We start from the raw sequence: 14,952 nt of genomic DNA, 5'->3' as shown, positions 1-14,952 counted from the left end.
TGTTTACTACTTTACCTGAGGTTGTATGAAATTGTGTCTAGTGATGGTATATAATTTAGATTTATATCAATTTGCCCTTGATCTGAATTTAAATTGTTATAGATTCCAATAGCAGCTGTGGTGAAATCGCTTAAGTTTTCGTTTCTTTTTTACTTGAATAACATCTGGTTGAAATAATATGTTGGATAATCAAATGGTTCTGGCATTTGCTTGTTTGAAACGCTGTGAACCCCAATATCGGCGTTTGACAGCCTTTTATATCCCTTGACACTACCATTGGTGCCCCCAGAGGAAGCTCTTAATCCCCCCCTCCCCACCAAAAAATCAAATAACAAGGCTATTCGCTAACATTAATAATTAAGGTTTACGTTATATAGCTGTTCCCCAAACGAAGGGGAGGATTTCAAATATCATTTTTAAGAATGAGCAAAACAGTGTTAAATATTTATCTAACATTTAATATGTTTATCTATATTTATAATATCTATCAAAATATTTATCAATGTTAAATATTTATATTATGTTGGTTCTTGTCAGGCGATCTAATTCACAAAGGTATATTATTTCATAAGGATATCAAACCCTTATTTAAGTTTCTTAGGCATCTACCATTTATAAAGGTGTCACATTTGAAAAATAGATATATTTCAATAGTTCTAGCTGAAAGACAAACACTGTTTACGATATACTGTTGCAGAGGTTTTTTTCTATAATAACAGTATGTTGAAAATTCTTATGAGGAGCCAAGAAATTTATAACTATAGTTTTTTATTGTTTTAAAGTGCTATATCGTCTTTCTCACTTGCAAAAATAGTTAGAAGATTGCATTTTGTATACATTTTTGTTTTCGTATATATGTATATAAAAACATTCATTTATATACAATAATTCCTGAAGTTTTATGCTCTCTGTGAAACATACGGTTTCGAACAAAGGTTCAGAGTTTTTATTCTTTATAAGTTTTTAATATTTTTAAAAGTTTTATCCTCTCAGTGAAACATGCGGTTTCGAACAAAGGTCCAGCTATAACGAAACTCATTAGTTTCAGATATATCCATACACGGAGCATGAATTATTTTTTTCAACGTATTCTGTCGGCGCAAATCAAAACTTATTAATGCACTTTCAGTAAAAAAAAAAAAAAATATGAAGCAACTTCAAAATTTTAATTTTGTAGATGGATAAAGCTGAATCTTAGTTACCAAATGATACGAAAATTGCCGTCCTATGTAAAACATCAGAATCCTACGACCAAGGCTGTAGCTAGGTTTTAGTCGTTTTTTATAGGGGGGGGGGTACAGAAAAAACCTCCACAAAAAGCATGAAAAATATGCTTATATGTATTTTTGTCACTATTTTTAGGAGTAGGACAAAATGTTTTTTTTGGGGGGGATTGAAATCCGGTACCCCCAGCTCCCCCTGGATACGGCCTTGCCTAAAACCGATAAAAAAACATACTAAAACCTGCGGAGGGAAAATAAACATTACTAATAGTGACAGAAAAGAGATACATTTATCCATTTGGCCATTGTGCTGTTTCTACCACTATTTCCTTTTATATACTAAAAAAAATTCTGCCACTGGAAAAATAGAAAATCTTGCCTAAGACCGATAAAAAAAAAATAAACATTACTAATAGTGACAAAAAAGAGATACATTTATCCATTTTGCCATTGTGCTGTAACGATTTTAGTTGCGTAACAATGCCTTTTAATTTACTGCAGCTAACTTAAACGAAATTTGGACTATTTGAATAAATATAATTGATCAAATTTGAATGAAGAAATTAACTTAAAGGATTAAACATTTTCAAGTTATAAAATTTAAATATGTTATTTTTCATAACTTAAGGCTGCTTAAGCAGGCTACTCAAGGAGTTACTTTTGTGTTACTTAAGGATGCTGCTTCAGTTACGTTAGTTGGCTTTTCAAGATATGTATATACAAAGCATCTGACTTCAATCAGAGAAATCCAAAAGAAGTATATTTAAAATTATTGACTTTATAAAAGAGTGGAAGTTGAAAAAATAGTTTTTGGTTGTTCAGCTGTATGACAGATATCACTTTTTTTCGAAAGGCAAGGTTTGAAGCCTTCAGGACGCAGTAATGTCCATTAAGAAATAATAGACGTTGTAGAAATCTCTAGGATACATAAGAAAAATTGACATCTTCCAGACAAGCCAAAAATAGCAGATGTTTTAAATCCAAAGCTAAGAGCCACTCTAAGAAACAGAGTGAGCCAGTTGACTTACTATGCTCAGATTTTTATTAGGGATGGGAGAGGGGATTTATACATTAATTTGATGAAAAAAAAATCAAAAGTGCCACTGGAAATACCGTGGCTAACTGGATTCAAGCAACTTGCGAATATAAAACTAGAGAAAAATTTCGAGCTCAATTGAAAAACTTCTTATCTGTTCTCTTATGGAAATTTGTTACAAGGCTTCCCAAGTCTCAAGTACCTTGCAGTTTTTTCGACGCAACTAGATTTAGGAAGTTTTATTTGAGAGGGCAAAAAGGTCCCTCTAAGTCAGATCTGACAGTGAGCTTTATTCTGATTCTGAAGTTTTGTCTGCCAGAGACACCTAAGAAGCTTAAGAAGTTTGTTTGAGAGGGACAACAAGTATCATGGTCCCTCTAAGCCAGATCTGACAGTGAGTTTTGTTCTGATTCTAAAGTTTTGTCTGCCAGAGACATCTAAGAAGTTTATTTGAGGGGGCAAACAAGTATCATGGTCCCTCTAAGCCAGATCTGACAGTAACCTTTAATCTGATTCTGAAGTTTTGTCTGCCAGAGACATCTAAGAAGCTTAAGAAGATTGTTTGAGAGGGCAAACAAGTATCATGGTCCTTCCAAGCCAGATCTTACAGTGAGCTTTATTCTGATTCTGAAGTTTTGTCTGCCAGAGACATCTAAGAAACCTAAGAAGTTTATTTGAGAGGGCAAACAAGTATCATGGTCCCTCTAAGCCAGATCTGACAGTAAGTTTTATTCTTATTCTGAAGTTTTGTCTGCCAGAGACATCTAAGAAGCTTAAGAAGTTTATTTGAGAGGGCAAACAAGTATCATGGTACCTCTAAGCCAGATCTGACAATGAGCTTTATTTCGAATCTGAAGTTTTATCTGTAGGGGATCAACGAAAATCTGTGATAAAGTTTGTACACAATTTTCTCAGTGTGTTAAAAATTAACAGATGCGAGTCCTATTTTCTGTTCTAAAAATTGTACGTCGGCTATTTGAAGTCAATAGCCTGCCGACTTTCGTGTCACGTGTGTATTTGAGCGAAAAGAAGACAAGTCTAATATTTGAAGTTATTGAAAAGTCCAAAAATGAGTTATTGAAATGCAAGTTTAACAACAAGAACTTTAAACTTGCTGCGCTAATTGAAAATATTTGGTGTACAAATTTTTCCAACTATGAACGGGCACGGAGAATAAGGTTTATACACGTACAGTTGTTTTTTTAATACGTAAGCCTGAACAGTCCTTAAGAGGCATTTTAAAACTAAACACTGTCAGAACAAAGCCATTAATTGAAACAACGTTGCTTCTTCACCTTTAACTACAACTTTTGACACATACCTCCTTACTAGGGCAATTAGAATTCATTTTACCCCCGTTATTTACTTATTTATTTAATAGCCCTAAGTCCCCAGCTGGCTGTTTTAGACTCATCTTCTTACTAGCTAATGGACAGTTGAAAGACTGGCATCTCTGTCTGGTGAGAAGGATGTATGTGCAGCGTATTTTCATCTTTGAATGTGTAAAGCCATCCCATCTTCTGAATATTATTTCGCCATTTTTCAGTTTACGAGTAAGTTTTCAGCGACGTACAAAATTAAGATAGCTGAGCCAGCAACGCTCAACAGCTTTTGTTAACAGCTTCCCGTGTTGAACTGTGTTTCCGCTGTTCAGTTCGTCCAAAAGTCAGTTTGTCCTCCACACTATCTCTTTTTTGTCTCTGGCAAAATTACTGCAAATTTACTGCAATATATATAATAGCACCTGGAATGGTTAACGAAATACACAGCTTTGATTCACCTAGGCTGATTTTTCGTCTCGTTGACGATCTTGGTCGGAAACTCAGCAATTATTGTTCCTCACAAACGGGTTTAACTTAAGTGTTGCGGCGAAATAAAATACATAAAGAATTTTAATTTGCTATATATTTAGATTTTTAAAACTCTATTTACCTCAGTTTTGTGTTGTATATATTCCAAATTTCGGTATTCTGATCCTACAAAAGCCAAAACACAAAGGATGAAGAAAAATAATTTATGAAGCCAAATGTTTTACCTGGTATGTATTATGGTTTTATTCTTTTATCAATGTTCTATTATAAATGTTTTATAGATGTTTCACTACGGTATGTAAATACTGTCAAATACAGTATTCTTTTCCCCTGATCTGGCTTTCATCTGTCGGAAAGCTCAGAAAAAGGCAGAAGGCGACCCAATATAAATATGATATATACCATATATATATAATTATATATATAATATGATATATTATGCAGGACCAACGATCCGTTCAATGCTAGACCTTTATCTAAGTTTATTATTTACGCCAAAACCCCTCAGCACCATAGTTAAGTGCAGGAAAGGGAGCCCTAGATCCCTTCATTCGAGATTTTTAGAGAATTTCTGTCTATGTAGTAAAAAGACATCAAGTTGTTGCTGACAATAAACATTTCCAGCAAAGTCAGTTTTTATTTAATTATGAATATATTTTTTTATTAATACATAAATACCAAATAGATCCTTTTTTATACCAGTTAGGGAAATCAATGCCAAATTTGCATAAGTGCGTAGTATTTTTGTCTGAGTGATATATGTTGTGCATGGCAGGTCTTATACAAAATCATCGGTGTTAATATCTAGCTTGATCTTGGGCTTCGATTTCTTAAGTTTAATCCTAAATTTTCTTTTCCAAAAAATTTGCAAATGAAATTAAAATCTTGAAATATGTAAGTAACAGATGAAAATTTTAACTAAAACATTAATGAAAATAAAATAATAGTCAGTTTCATTCTAAGTGTGTTGATTCTTCTTTCTTTTTTGAATAAAGATGATTTTTCTATTTTATATTAAAAGTGAAAGCAGAACCAGCTCTAGGAAACGTTTGTATTTGATTAAAATACATAAATTTTGAGATTAATGTTAACAAATTTTTCGGATGCCACATTTTCTAAAATTCCTTCGCTCCCGATAAAGGGAAATTTAGGGTAAAAGAGGCATGTTTTAAAGATAGCAAGAACTTGAAACGGTATGCCTTGGGTTTTCTTCCGAATATGGATTTTTCAAAGATGAAAAAAAGCTGTTAGATACCTGACAAATTTAGGTTTTACGGGTGCAACTGGCTTTCCATCATCTCCAGTTGGAACAGGTGAAGACGGAGCGTGCGTCAGGATAAAAGGTACTTCTGCTGCTATATCTTGCATTGGACCCAAATACAGTTTTATCTAAGAAAGAAAAGCATGAGATTTTCTTATTACCTTTTTTCCCATTGAAACTCAATCAATAGCACCATTACATCGATGATGTAGCATACTGAGTATCGAAAATCTTCATAGGAAAGATGACAGCACCCATGCTATGTTAGACGGGGCTGCCACACAACTTAAGGAACTGGTTCAGACAAACACTCTATTAGAAATTTGATCTTCTATTGGGGCTATTGCATCCGGTGGATGATATATAAAATCATTCAGATTTATATGGTGATGAACAAGGAAAACGAGGTATCCGAGCCAACATAACTAAGTAGATCTATGTATGACTTAGTGACCAGTATAGTCATAAAATAATTGCGACTTTGCCACAGAAGGTCAGTGATAGTTACCTAGTTGCTGAAAACTCGGCAATTTTTTGTTGTTGTCTGTTTTGTAAAGTTGGTGAATAGCAAGAAAAGTTAATAGCCTGCACAAGGAATATGTCTCAGAAGGTGGTAAGATAAAAAGGTAGCAAATGCCGAGAGATTGGTCGTTTTAGAGACATGTTTGAAAGAAATTTGAGTTCAACAAGGAAAATAAATTGAGCTAGTAAAGAAACTAAATAAAATCCATTCCAAAATATTTTTTGTTTATTTTTTACGCAATAATTTTATTTATTTCATATTAATTATTAGCACAAAACCTATCACAACCACATCCCATCCAAATACCATGACTTGATATGGAGGACGAATAGTAAAAAAAAACAAATAAAATAATACATTAACTCAGAAGGGATTAAAAAAAAAAAAAAAAAAAAAAAAAAAAAAAATAGCTGGAACACCATGTACCCTGCTACCACTAACTCAACACTCAACTCCTTCCTTAACACATATCAATCAAAATAAAAACACAAATAACAAAAATATAAATATTCATGATTTATGCCATTTCATTTTATCCATTGTATACCCTATCAATTTAATCATTAAAATTACATTTAGAAAACAATCCTTATTTATTCTAAAGTTTACAGTTACTGTTTCTTGGCCAGTTTCTTAATCCTGCAAAAATGACAATTTGACATAAAGAGGTAGCAACTTACAAATAAAATAAGCAACAAAAATTATCATCACAAGTGAAGTTAGTAAATCATAATAGCATCAGATGAAGAGTTCAGTATCAAAGTGGATCAAGTCCAGAGACACACTTCAAAGAAGTAGGCTCGCAAATCGAAGCAACTAAGCCTGAATATTTAAGTTTTTATTATGTTATTATTGTTAGTTATTTAAGTTATATTATAATATCATTAAAATTAGTTACTTAAGCTATTATCAAGTTATTACTTTCACTTATAATTAAGTATAACCAGCCTTTAGACCAATTTATTATAAATAATTAAAATTTATTTTGAATTTGAGAAAAATAAACAACCAATTCCAAGTGGCTTTTGTTTATTGTTATCCAACAGTTCGTGGTAATGAACTGTAGTAAGGAGCGACCCGGCTCAATAGTAACCAAAACTAAAAAAAATTGAATTTCTATATCAATAGCTACATCAAAAGAATCGCATTTTAATGCTGATTTTAAATATATAAGTTTCATCAAGTTTAGTCTTACTCATCAAAAGTTACGAGCCTGAGAAAATTTGCCTTATTTAGGAAAATAGGGGAAAACACCCCCTAAAAGTCACAGGATCTTAACGAAAATGACACCATCAGATTCAGCGTATCAGAGAACCCTACTGTAGAAGTTTCAAGCTCCTATCTACAAAAATGTGGAATTTTGTATTTTTTGCCAGAAGACAAATCACGGGTGCGTGTTTATTTGTTTTTTGTTTTTTTTTCTTTTCCCCAGGGGTCATCGTATCGACCAAGTGGTCCTAGAATGTCGCAAGAGGGCTCATTCTAACAGAAATGAAAAGTTCTAGTGCCCTTTTTAAGTGACCTAAAAAATTGGAGGGCATCTAGGCCCCCTCCCACGCTCATTTTTTTCCCAAAGTCAACTGATCAAAATTTTGAGATTGCCATTTTGTTCAATATAGTCGACAACCATAATAACTATGTCTTTGGGGATAACTTACTCCCCCACAATCCCTGGGGGAGGGGCTGCAAGTTACAAACTTTGACCAGTGTTTACATATAGTAATGGTTATTGGGAAGTGTACAGACGTTTTCAGGGGGATTTTATTTTGTTTGGGGATGGGGCTGAGGAGAGGGGGCTATGTTGGAGGATCTTTCCTTGGAGGAATCTGTCATGGGGGAAGAAAAATTCAATGAAAAGGGCGCAGGATTATCTAGCATTACTATAAGAAAACGATGAAAAATAAACATGAAAACGTTTTTTCAAATGAAAGGAAGAAGTAGCACTGAAACTTAAAACGAACAGAGATTATTACGCATATGAGTGGTTCTAAAAATACTTTAGCATAAAGAGCGAGGTATTTAGGAGGAGATAAACACCTTGCTCTTAATGCTAAAGTATTTTTAGTAATTTCAACTGTTTATTCTAAGGCCTTTCTGATTCAGGGGTCATTCTTAAAGAATTGGGACAAAACTTACGATTTAGTGTAAAGAGCGAGGTATTAACGAGGGTACAAACCTCATGGTATACATAATAAAAATATAAGGTTATGAAAGTTTGTTATGTAACTTAATTCTTAAGTTACGTATATTTTTTACTAATAAAAACGTTCGTTAAAAATTAAAAGTTCTAGTTGGCTTTTTAAGTAACCGAAAAATTAGGGGCAACTAGGCCTCCTTCTCCACCCCTTATTTCTCAAAATCGTCTGATCAAAACTAAGAGAAAGCCATTTAGCCAAAGAAAAGAATTAATATACAAATTTCATTTTAATAATTTATGTGCGAAGAGCCAAAACCAAACATGCATTAATTCAAAAACGTTCAGAAATGAAATATAAAAAATACATTTTTTTAGCTGAAAGTAAGGAGCGACATTAAAACTTAAAACGAACAGAAATTACTCCGTATATGAAATGGGTTGTCCCCTCCGCAATCCCTCGCTCTTTACGCCAAAGTTTGACTCTTTGCCACAATTCTACTTTTTAAAACAATTAAAAGCTTTAGCGTAAAGAGCAAGGGATTGCGGAGGGGAAAACCCATTTCATATACGGAGTAATTTCTGTTCGTTTTAAGTTTTAATGTCGCTCCTAACTTTCAGCTAAAAAAATTATTTTTTTTATTTAATTGTAAGAGGAAATCGGATAAATTCTATGAATTAAGCAAATACAGAAGAAATATTAGCCAATTAACGAATTATTTCAGCCATGAACTAAAAAAAGTGATTTCCACTATGCTAGGATATCGTCAATGATATAATATCATATATAAAATGTTTTCTTCAATTTTCTGAAGAAACTACCAAAAATTGAATAAGTGTAAGGAAAAACTACTGCAAAGCAAGCTATTTATCAGATTTGCTCCAATTTGGAGATAACTAAAACGCATTATGTTCTTACTTACCCTAGCGACATACGAAACAAGAATGGCGAAACCATCTCGAGGATTTGAGTTGGGAAAGCAAGTTGTAGCAGCGAGTTTCTCTGGTTGACCTTTCAAAGCTGCCTCGTAAACCAAACCTTCTTTGAAACGAATCATGGCAAGATTCGGAAACAGTGTGAAATTCTAAAAATACAATGGGTTTTTGATTCTTTACTAGAATGAGACAAAAAGTTATGACAGGAATGATAAAAATTCACAATCGCCATTCCATGGAGCAATGGTTATGAAAAGTTAAAGATTGTGTTTCAATTCTTGTATTTGTAATCTTTAGTGTGATTCTTTGCTAGGGGATATAAGTACTTATTATTAGGCTTTTCTTAAAGGAGGAAATATTTGAATCCTACCAGAAATAAGTCTTGTCCCTAGTTTTTTCCACTGTGTATTGATGAGGCGGAGGCAAACTGCAGAGAAGAGTCTAGCAAAGAAGAAGTTTATTTTGAGCGTTGTGTTACTGGATTGAATAAAATAATTGAGCTTGTCATGGCTACCAATGGTGTCAATTCGGGGCATTAGATGAAAGGAAATTGCTTCCTCTAGATTTTTTTTCACATCCCCTAAGTTTTTAAAGTACCGTTTTTGTTCATTTTCAGTCAAACATGCCTTTTTCGGGTATTTTCGTCAGAAAAAGGGTTAAATTCACCCTCCTGGATTTTGTACCTCCCCCAAGTTTTTAAAAATTGGCAGCACTGATGATTACTATACTTGTCATTCACAGGCTATTGGGATTTTCCTTTAGTTTGTCATTTCAGTACAATCCATGACAAGAACACGTTAAATTGTATATCCTCAATCGCCTTACCAGTTTTTAGAATAAACATCTTTTGACCCTACTATTCCAAATTTTTTTATCCATGCAACAAATGAATTGAGTTTTCATCTTCTTCATTGTAATTGATATATTAAATTAATAATACAAAGTCAATTTAGCAAATTAATTTATTAATGTTCAGTAGTACTAAAGTTGAGGGGTGAGGGGGATCGCTAAAATAATTTGAAGATAGTAGCAGTTCCAATTTTGTAGTTTTGAAGTAGTTTTGAGTGTTTTCTTAGTCAGTGGTAAAAGTAATTACAAATTGCTTTATATTCTTCTTGTGTTCAAGCTGCCAAGGAGAAAATGTTTCGCTCCAACTAGAATTTGATTAGAATTAAATCATAAAAAAGTAAATTAAAGAAAAATTAAAGTAGAAAAATAGCATTTAATAGGAATTAAAAAAAGGTAAACCTTTTATCCTTTGAGCGAGCATGTGGCCCAGTATTTCTAAATGATCTTTTACTAGTAACCTTGATGACACGAAAGTCTGGGCACACGAACTGTGTGAAGTAGAAGTTTTCTGTAAGTTTTAAGTTGATAACACTTCGCTTTTGGAAACAATTGAGAAAAGTGTTCTTGTATGTTTGTTGGAGACTCGTAACATGATATCAAAGAGAAAAGAGAGATAATTTTCCTACAATTTCAAGGTAAAAAGTGTGGTTTTGAAGTGTGTTTTGTAACATTGTTTTGTTACAATTTTATCATGGGTACTTTTATTACTTTTATCATGGGTAGACAAACAGCATCACTAATAGCCTGATAAGCTCTGACTGGTTCTAAAACCCCTCTGTGCCGAAACCAGTAAAAAAATTTCCTCCCGTGAAAATTTTTAAGCCAAGAAAACACTTTTGAATCGTAACATTTTTTTTTGTAAGTAAACTCTCTGTTTCTCTGTAGCTTTATTCTATGGAGCAAAAAGATTACAAAATGGTAACAAAAAAATTATTTTTTAGATTTTGACTACTAGTAAAGACCAGTCGCGTGGAGAAGAAGGCTTCTTTTTTATAAGTGTAATATACGGAAAATAATTCTAATACCACAGTATTATTTCCCAACTATTACTGTAAGTGAGAAAAAAAGATGTAACAAATTTTGAAAAAAAAGATCAAACTGCTAAACATTTTGAAAACTAGATCAGATAAGAAGAAACGAATGAAAGATATTGATTGAACTTTACTTAGTTTCAGGAGAATGAGTGTTAATTCAAGTTTCATATGGAATTTCCATTAACCTCTTTTGAAGTATTGCAGCTTGATCAGAAGTTTTTTTTCTAGTACATAGGTAAACAATATCTATGCTTCGTATTGTTTAATTTTTTTCAGATCTTTGTAAGCATGTTTACTATGTACCGCTATAAAGTTATTGTACTATGTCTGTGAAAGCTTGCTTACCACAAATTATCAAGGAAATGAGCTCATAGATATGGGTCTAAGCAAGAATTGAGATTGTATGGAATTGTTTCTTAGATTGCGTAAGAGCACTCAAAAAAAAAAAAAAAAAAAAAAAAAAAAAAAAAAAAAAATCAAATCAAATTCTCCACTCAACAATACAGTCCAAATTAACAAGAAAGTTGAGGTTTTAACATGCTCATTCTGTTGAAATAGCCATCTTTATGGTTGTAAGCTGTTAGTTGGATTAGACCATATACAAAAGATTAAACAAAAATTGATCGGTTCTTAATTGATCACCGATCCAAAATCTTTTTAAAATAGTTATGGCGGATTGCAAAGTTTGCCCTTTTCGGCAAACCATAAAGGGCAAAACGAAAAGGATATCGTCCCAACTGGGGTGGGAGGATATCACAAGGAATGATTTACTGGAAATTGGAACGTCTTGGTATAGTGCAAAGAGGGATGCTTTGAATAGATTGGGGTGAAGGAGGAGCATGCGTAGCTGTGTTGACCTTAGACGGATTGCTGTTGGAATGTGTTGTTGGTAGTAATAATAGTAGCAGATATGCTTTTACGTTTCGCAACATTTTGGTTGACACAAACAAGATGTTTTGGATAATCGTCAAACAAAGTGTCAAAATCAGCCTTAGCATCATTTCACGCCATCGATTCCTAAATGAATGATATATATTGTGGTTCGAGCCTCCAACTGATGAGGCATCCGAACAGAAAATCCGAAAGCCTGAAACAAAGGCTAGCAGAATATTTTCGTCAAGATCTAACAAGAGCATATCCGATAGCCAAATCGACATTAGACTATTTCCTTAAAAAAAAATTAAGTTTTTGCACCAAAATATAATATTATTTTATAAACAGTATTGCATGTGTAGTATAAATTTCTAATAAAGTAAATTACGAATGTAGTAGTATTTCTTCCATTCAAATATGCTCATAATTCCGATTTCCATTGGAATTTCTGCTTAGGAGTGAGAAGTAAATATTATAAGAAATAATTGGAAATATTTCATAAATATTTAATCGTAATAATACAGTTAAATGTATGATCTAATTAAGAAATTGTCACAGTTAGCCATATTTTTATGTCTTTCATTGTTGTTGACACAATTCATTCTACAGCAATTCTCCACTACCCAAAATGTTCCTCGGTTTCTTTTGTGAGCTGGCCTTAAAGCAAGAGATCGATGACTAAATTTGCAGTTACATTATTACTGGTGATACCTCATCGCAGCCCCGAACACCTGAGTCCAAAGACAGTTGCATTAGCTCCTTTTTCGCTCCACGCTTTATACCTCTAATAGTTTTCCGATTTTATCCAACTCCTTTTATATGGTCTCTTTCTAATCCGTATCAAACATTTTTCTTAACAAAATGAATCAGAAAGAGAAAAAGATCCCTAGAAGAAATTCATCTCTTGGACCCTAATTGATCCATACTTTGTAAGGGATAGGGAAGACTGGTCAGTTCATGGCAGTTCATGGCTGCTTGGTGGAATTCAAATTCCATTATTGGCAGATTTTTAGGGTCTTTAATGATTGGCGGTAAAGAACTCAGTAAGAACATCTCCTCTGGGTCATTTGAAATTAGAAAGCAATTTTGTTTTCATAAAAGTTGTATTTTTTTTTTCAATTTTACAGACAGCGCACTTTATAATAGTATAGGCCTCATGAATGTTAGTAGACTGTGAGACAAACCAATTTGGTTAAAGCTAAAACATAGTTTTAGGAGCTAGTAACTGGTAAGTTACCTTACATGTTAAAATGGAGCCGTGTTATTCTGTTGTGTGCTTTAACAAAATATAAAGAGGTCTTTGAATATGACTCTTTTGGCAAGAAAAAATAAGGTATTTTAATATAATATCTACCCATCTGCTTATTATGCTATAATTTCTGACAATAAGCAGCCTTACGTAATGAATCTCATAAAAAATAGCTAAGTTACTATTTACCATTTAAAAAAAATTACCATTTAAATTAGTGGACTTGGAAGTTTACATATTATGTATGGTATTAAACTAACAATTAGGTACCAAACCTATTCAAAATGATTTAAAACATTGTAATTTACTTTGTGTTAAGTCAAAATTCTCTCTATTTGTCTTTAGCAGATAATTGTTAGCTTCAATCCTTATGTCTGGTACATTTTATTCTCTAATGCATAAGTATTCGTATATTTAGAAATTTTCTTAGAGGGAAAGAGGATAAGGATAAAGAATAAAAATCCCCCAGAGTGATTGCTGGGGTATAGGGCGTCAAATCGATGTTTCAGTTGCTGGTTGTTGTTTATAGAGACAAGTAGCCGCCTTGTCCTCCAACCTTGCCAAAGCGGGGATCGATCCCTGGGCTCTGTACTGCCAGACAGAGCATCAATCCACTGTGCCACCAAAGAGTTGGAAAGGAGGGGGGAATTTATCAAAAGACAGAAAAAGCAAATTTTATCAAAATTCTTAAGAACACTATGAAAAAATATGGAGTGATTTTGAAATTTCTGAACGGATCGGACTCCAGTTTCGTCTGTCTGATACAGATAAAGTAAAAACATTTTTGAAACTTCATTATTGAGTGTTTGAAGCAATATCCAGTTTCCCCCAAATCTCAGTGCAGTTAAGATAGTTCTTTGCCAAAAATTAAACTATCACATGATTATTTTCTATTAAACGTAATGTTTTAGCGTGAAAACGATTACTGATGAGGGGGAAGAGATAGTAAGATTAATCCAAACGAATGTGGGATAAACTTTCATATCATCTAGGGTCGTTTTCACCCTTTTGTAAAAGTATGAAACTGTGACATGTGCTCATTTTGTTTTAAAAATTGAGATATAAGGCTATCTCTGAGAAACTTTTGTTCAGTTTAATGTAGATAGCAGCTCTTGTTTTACTTAAAATAAGTCTAAGCGAAAATAATATAATGTATTTTTCATAAACTCTGGGCAAACTGGTATTGGTCATTAATATCAAAGCATATAAATAAATTGTTGCTATTTGGCTTTTGTAGTAAAATCCAAAAAAATTACCAGGGAAGGAATTTCCGATGACAAAAGCATACTGAAAAAATAACGGAATCACTTCATAAAATGCGATAAAAATATAATCCTTTAAAAGACATTTCTCCCTCTACATCAGTTTTCAATTCTTAATTCTATTAAAAAGCCTGCACCTATATCTCTCTTAGATTCAATGTCCCTACAAGTGGAAAACAGAATTGAATTCTAACTCGAAGTTTTTCCTAGAAAAGACGCAATTTTCTTATTAAATTCTGCTTAGTTTTCACAATTCATTCCGTGTTTACTAGGCATTTGTCCATGTTTTAGCCCCTAATGACCAATTAAAGCTTCACAATCACATTTTTCATCTTCTTTACCTTCTAAGACTTTCATACCGCTGAAACATAATGAGCTGTTTTGAAAAGTTTGAAAGAATGGGAATACACCTAAAGACCGTAAGTCTCGAAGATCAAATAAATTCTTACGCAAAACAGAAAAAATTGGAAAGCGATTGAAAAACAGTTTTTATATTTTTGCTCCTTCACTACTGGAATCCTCTCACTTCTAGAACTAAAAAGACATAGTGGATCCAATTTTACTGCCTGGGTCTACTGGAATTATATTTCAAAATTCAAGTATTGTCTCTTAGAGGCAGAAGAAATTGTAAACTGTAAGGAAAGTAAGCAAAATCAGTAAGTAAGAAGTAAGAAGGAAAACTAAGCAAGGCCTGATAAGAAAATCTTGTCTTTTCTAGGAAAAGCTTCGATTCATAAATTAATTTTAATTTCCTTCTCTAA

At 32.9% G+C, this 14,952-nt stretch overlaps 1 protein-coding gene across 1 annotated transcript in view; it reads right to left on the bottom strand.

Moving 5' to 3' along the window:
* Positions 1 to 14,952, bottom strand: part of LOC136037062 (arrestin homolog) — a 142,222-nt gene that overhangs the window by 5,915 nt on the left and 121,355 nt on the right. The window contains exons 8-9 of the mRNA XM_065719500.1: positions 8,912 to 9,073; positions 5,326 to 5,459 (exon numbers count right to left, since the gene is read on the bottom strand). Coding sequence (XP_065575572.1) covers positions 5,326 to 5,459; positions 8,912 to 9,073 — 296 coding nt within the window. The remainder of the gene's footprint in view (positions 1 to 5,325; positions 5,460 to 8,911; positions 9,074 to 14,952) is intronic.

This window comes from Artemia franciscana, chromosome 16 (assembly GCF_032884065.1).
Source record: "Artemia franciscana chromosome 16, ASM3288406v1, whole genome shotgun sequence".
Taxonomy (NCBI): Eukaryota; Metazoa; Arthropoda; class Branchiopoda; order Anostraca; family Artemiidae; genus Artemia; species Artemia franciscana.
This window is presented reverse-complemented; position numbering and strand designations above follow the sequence as displayed.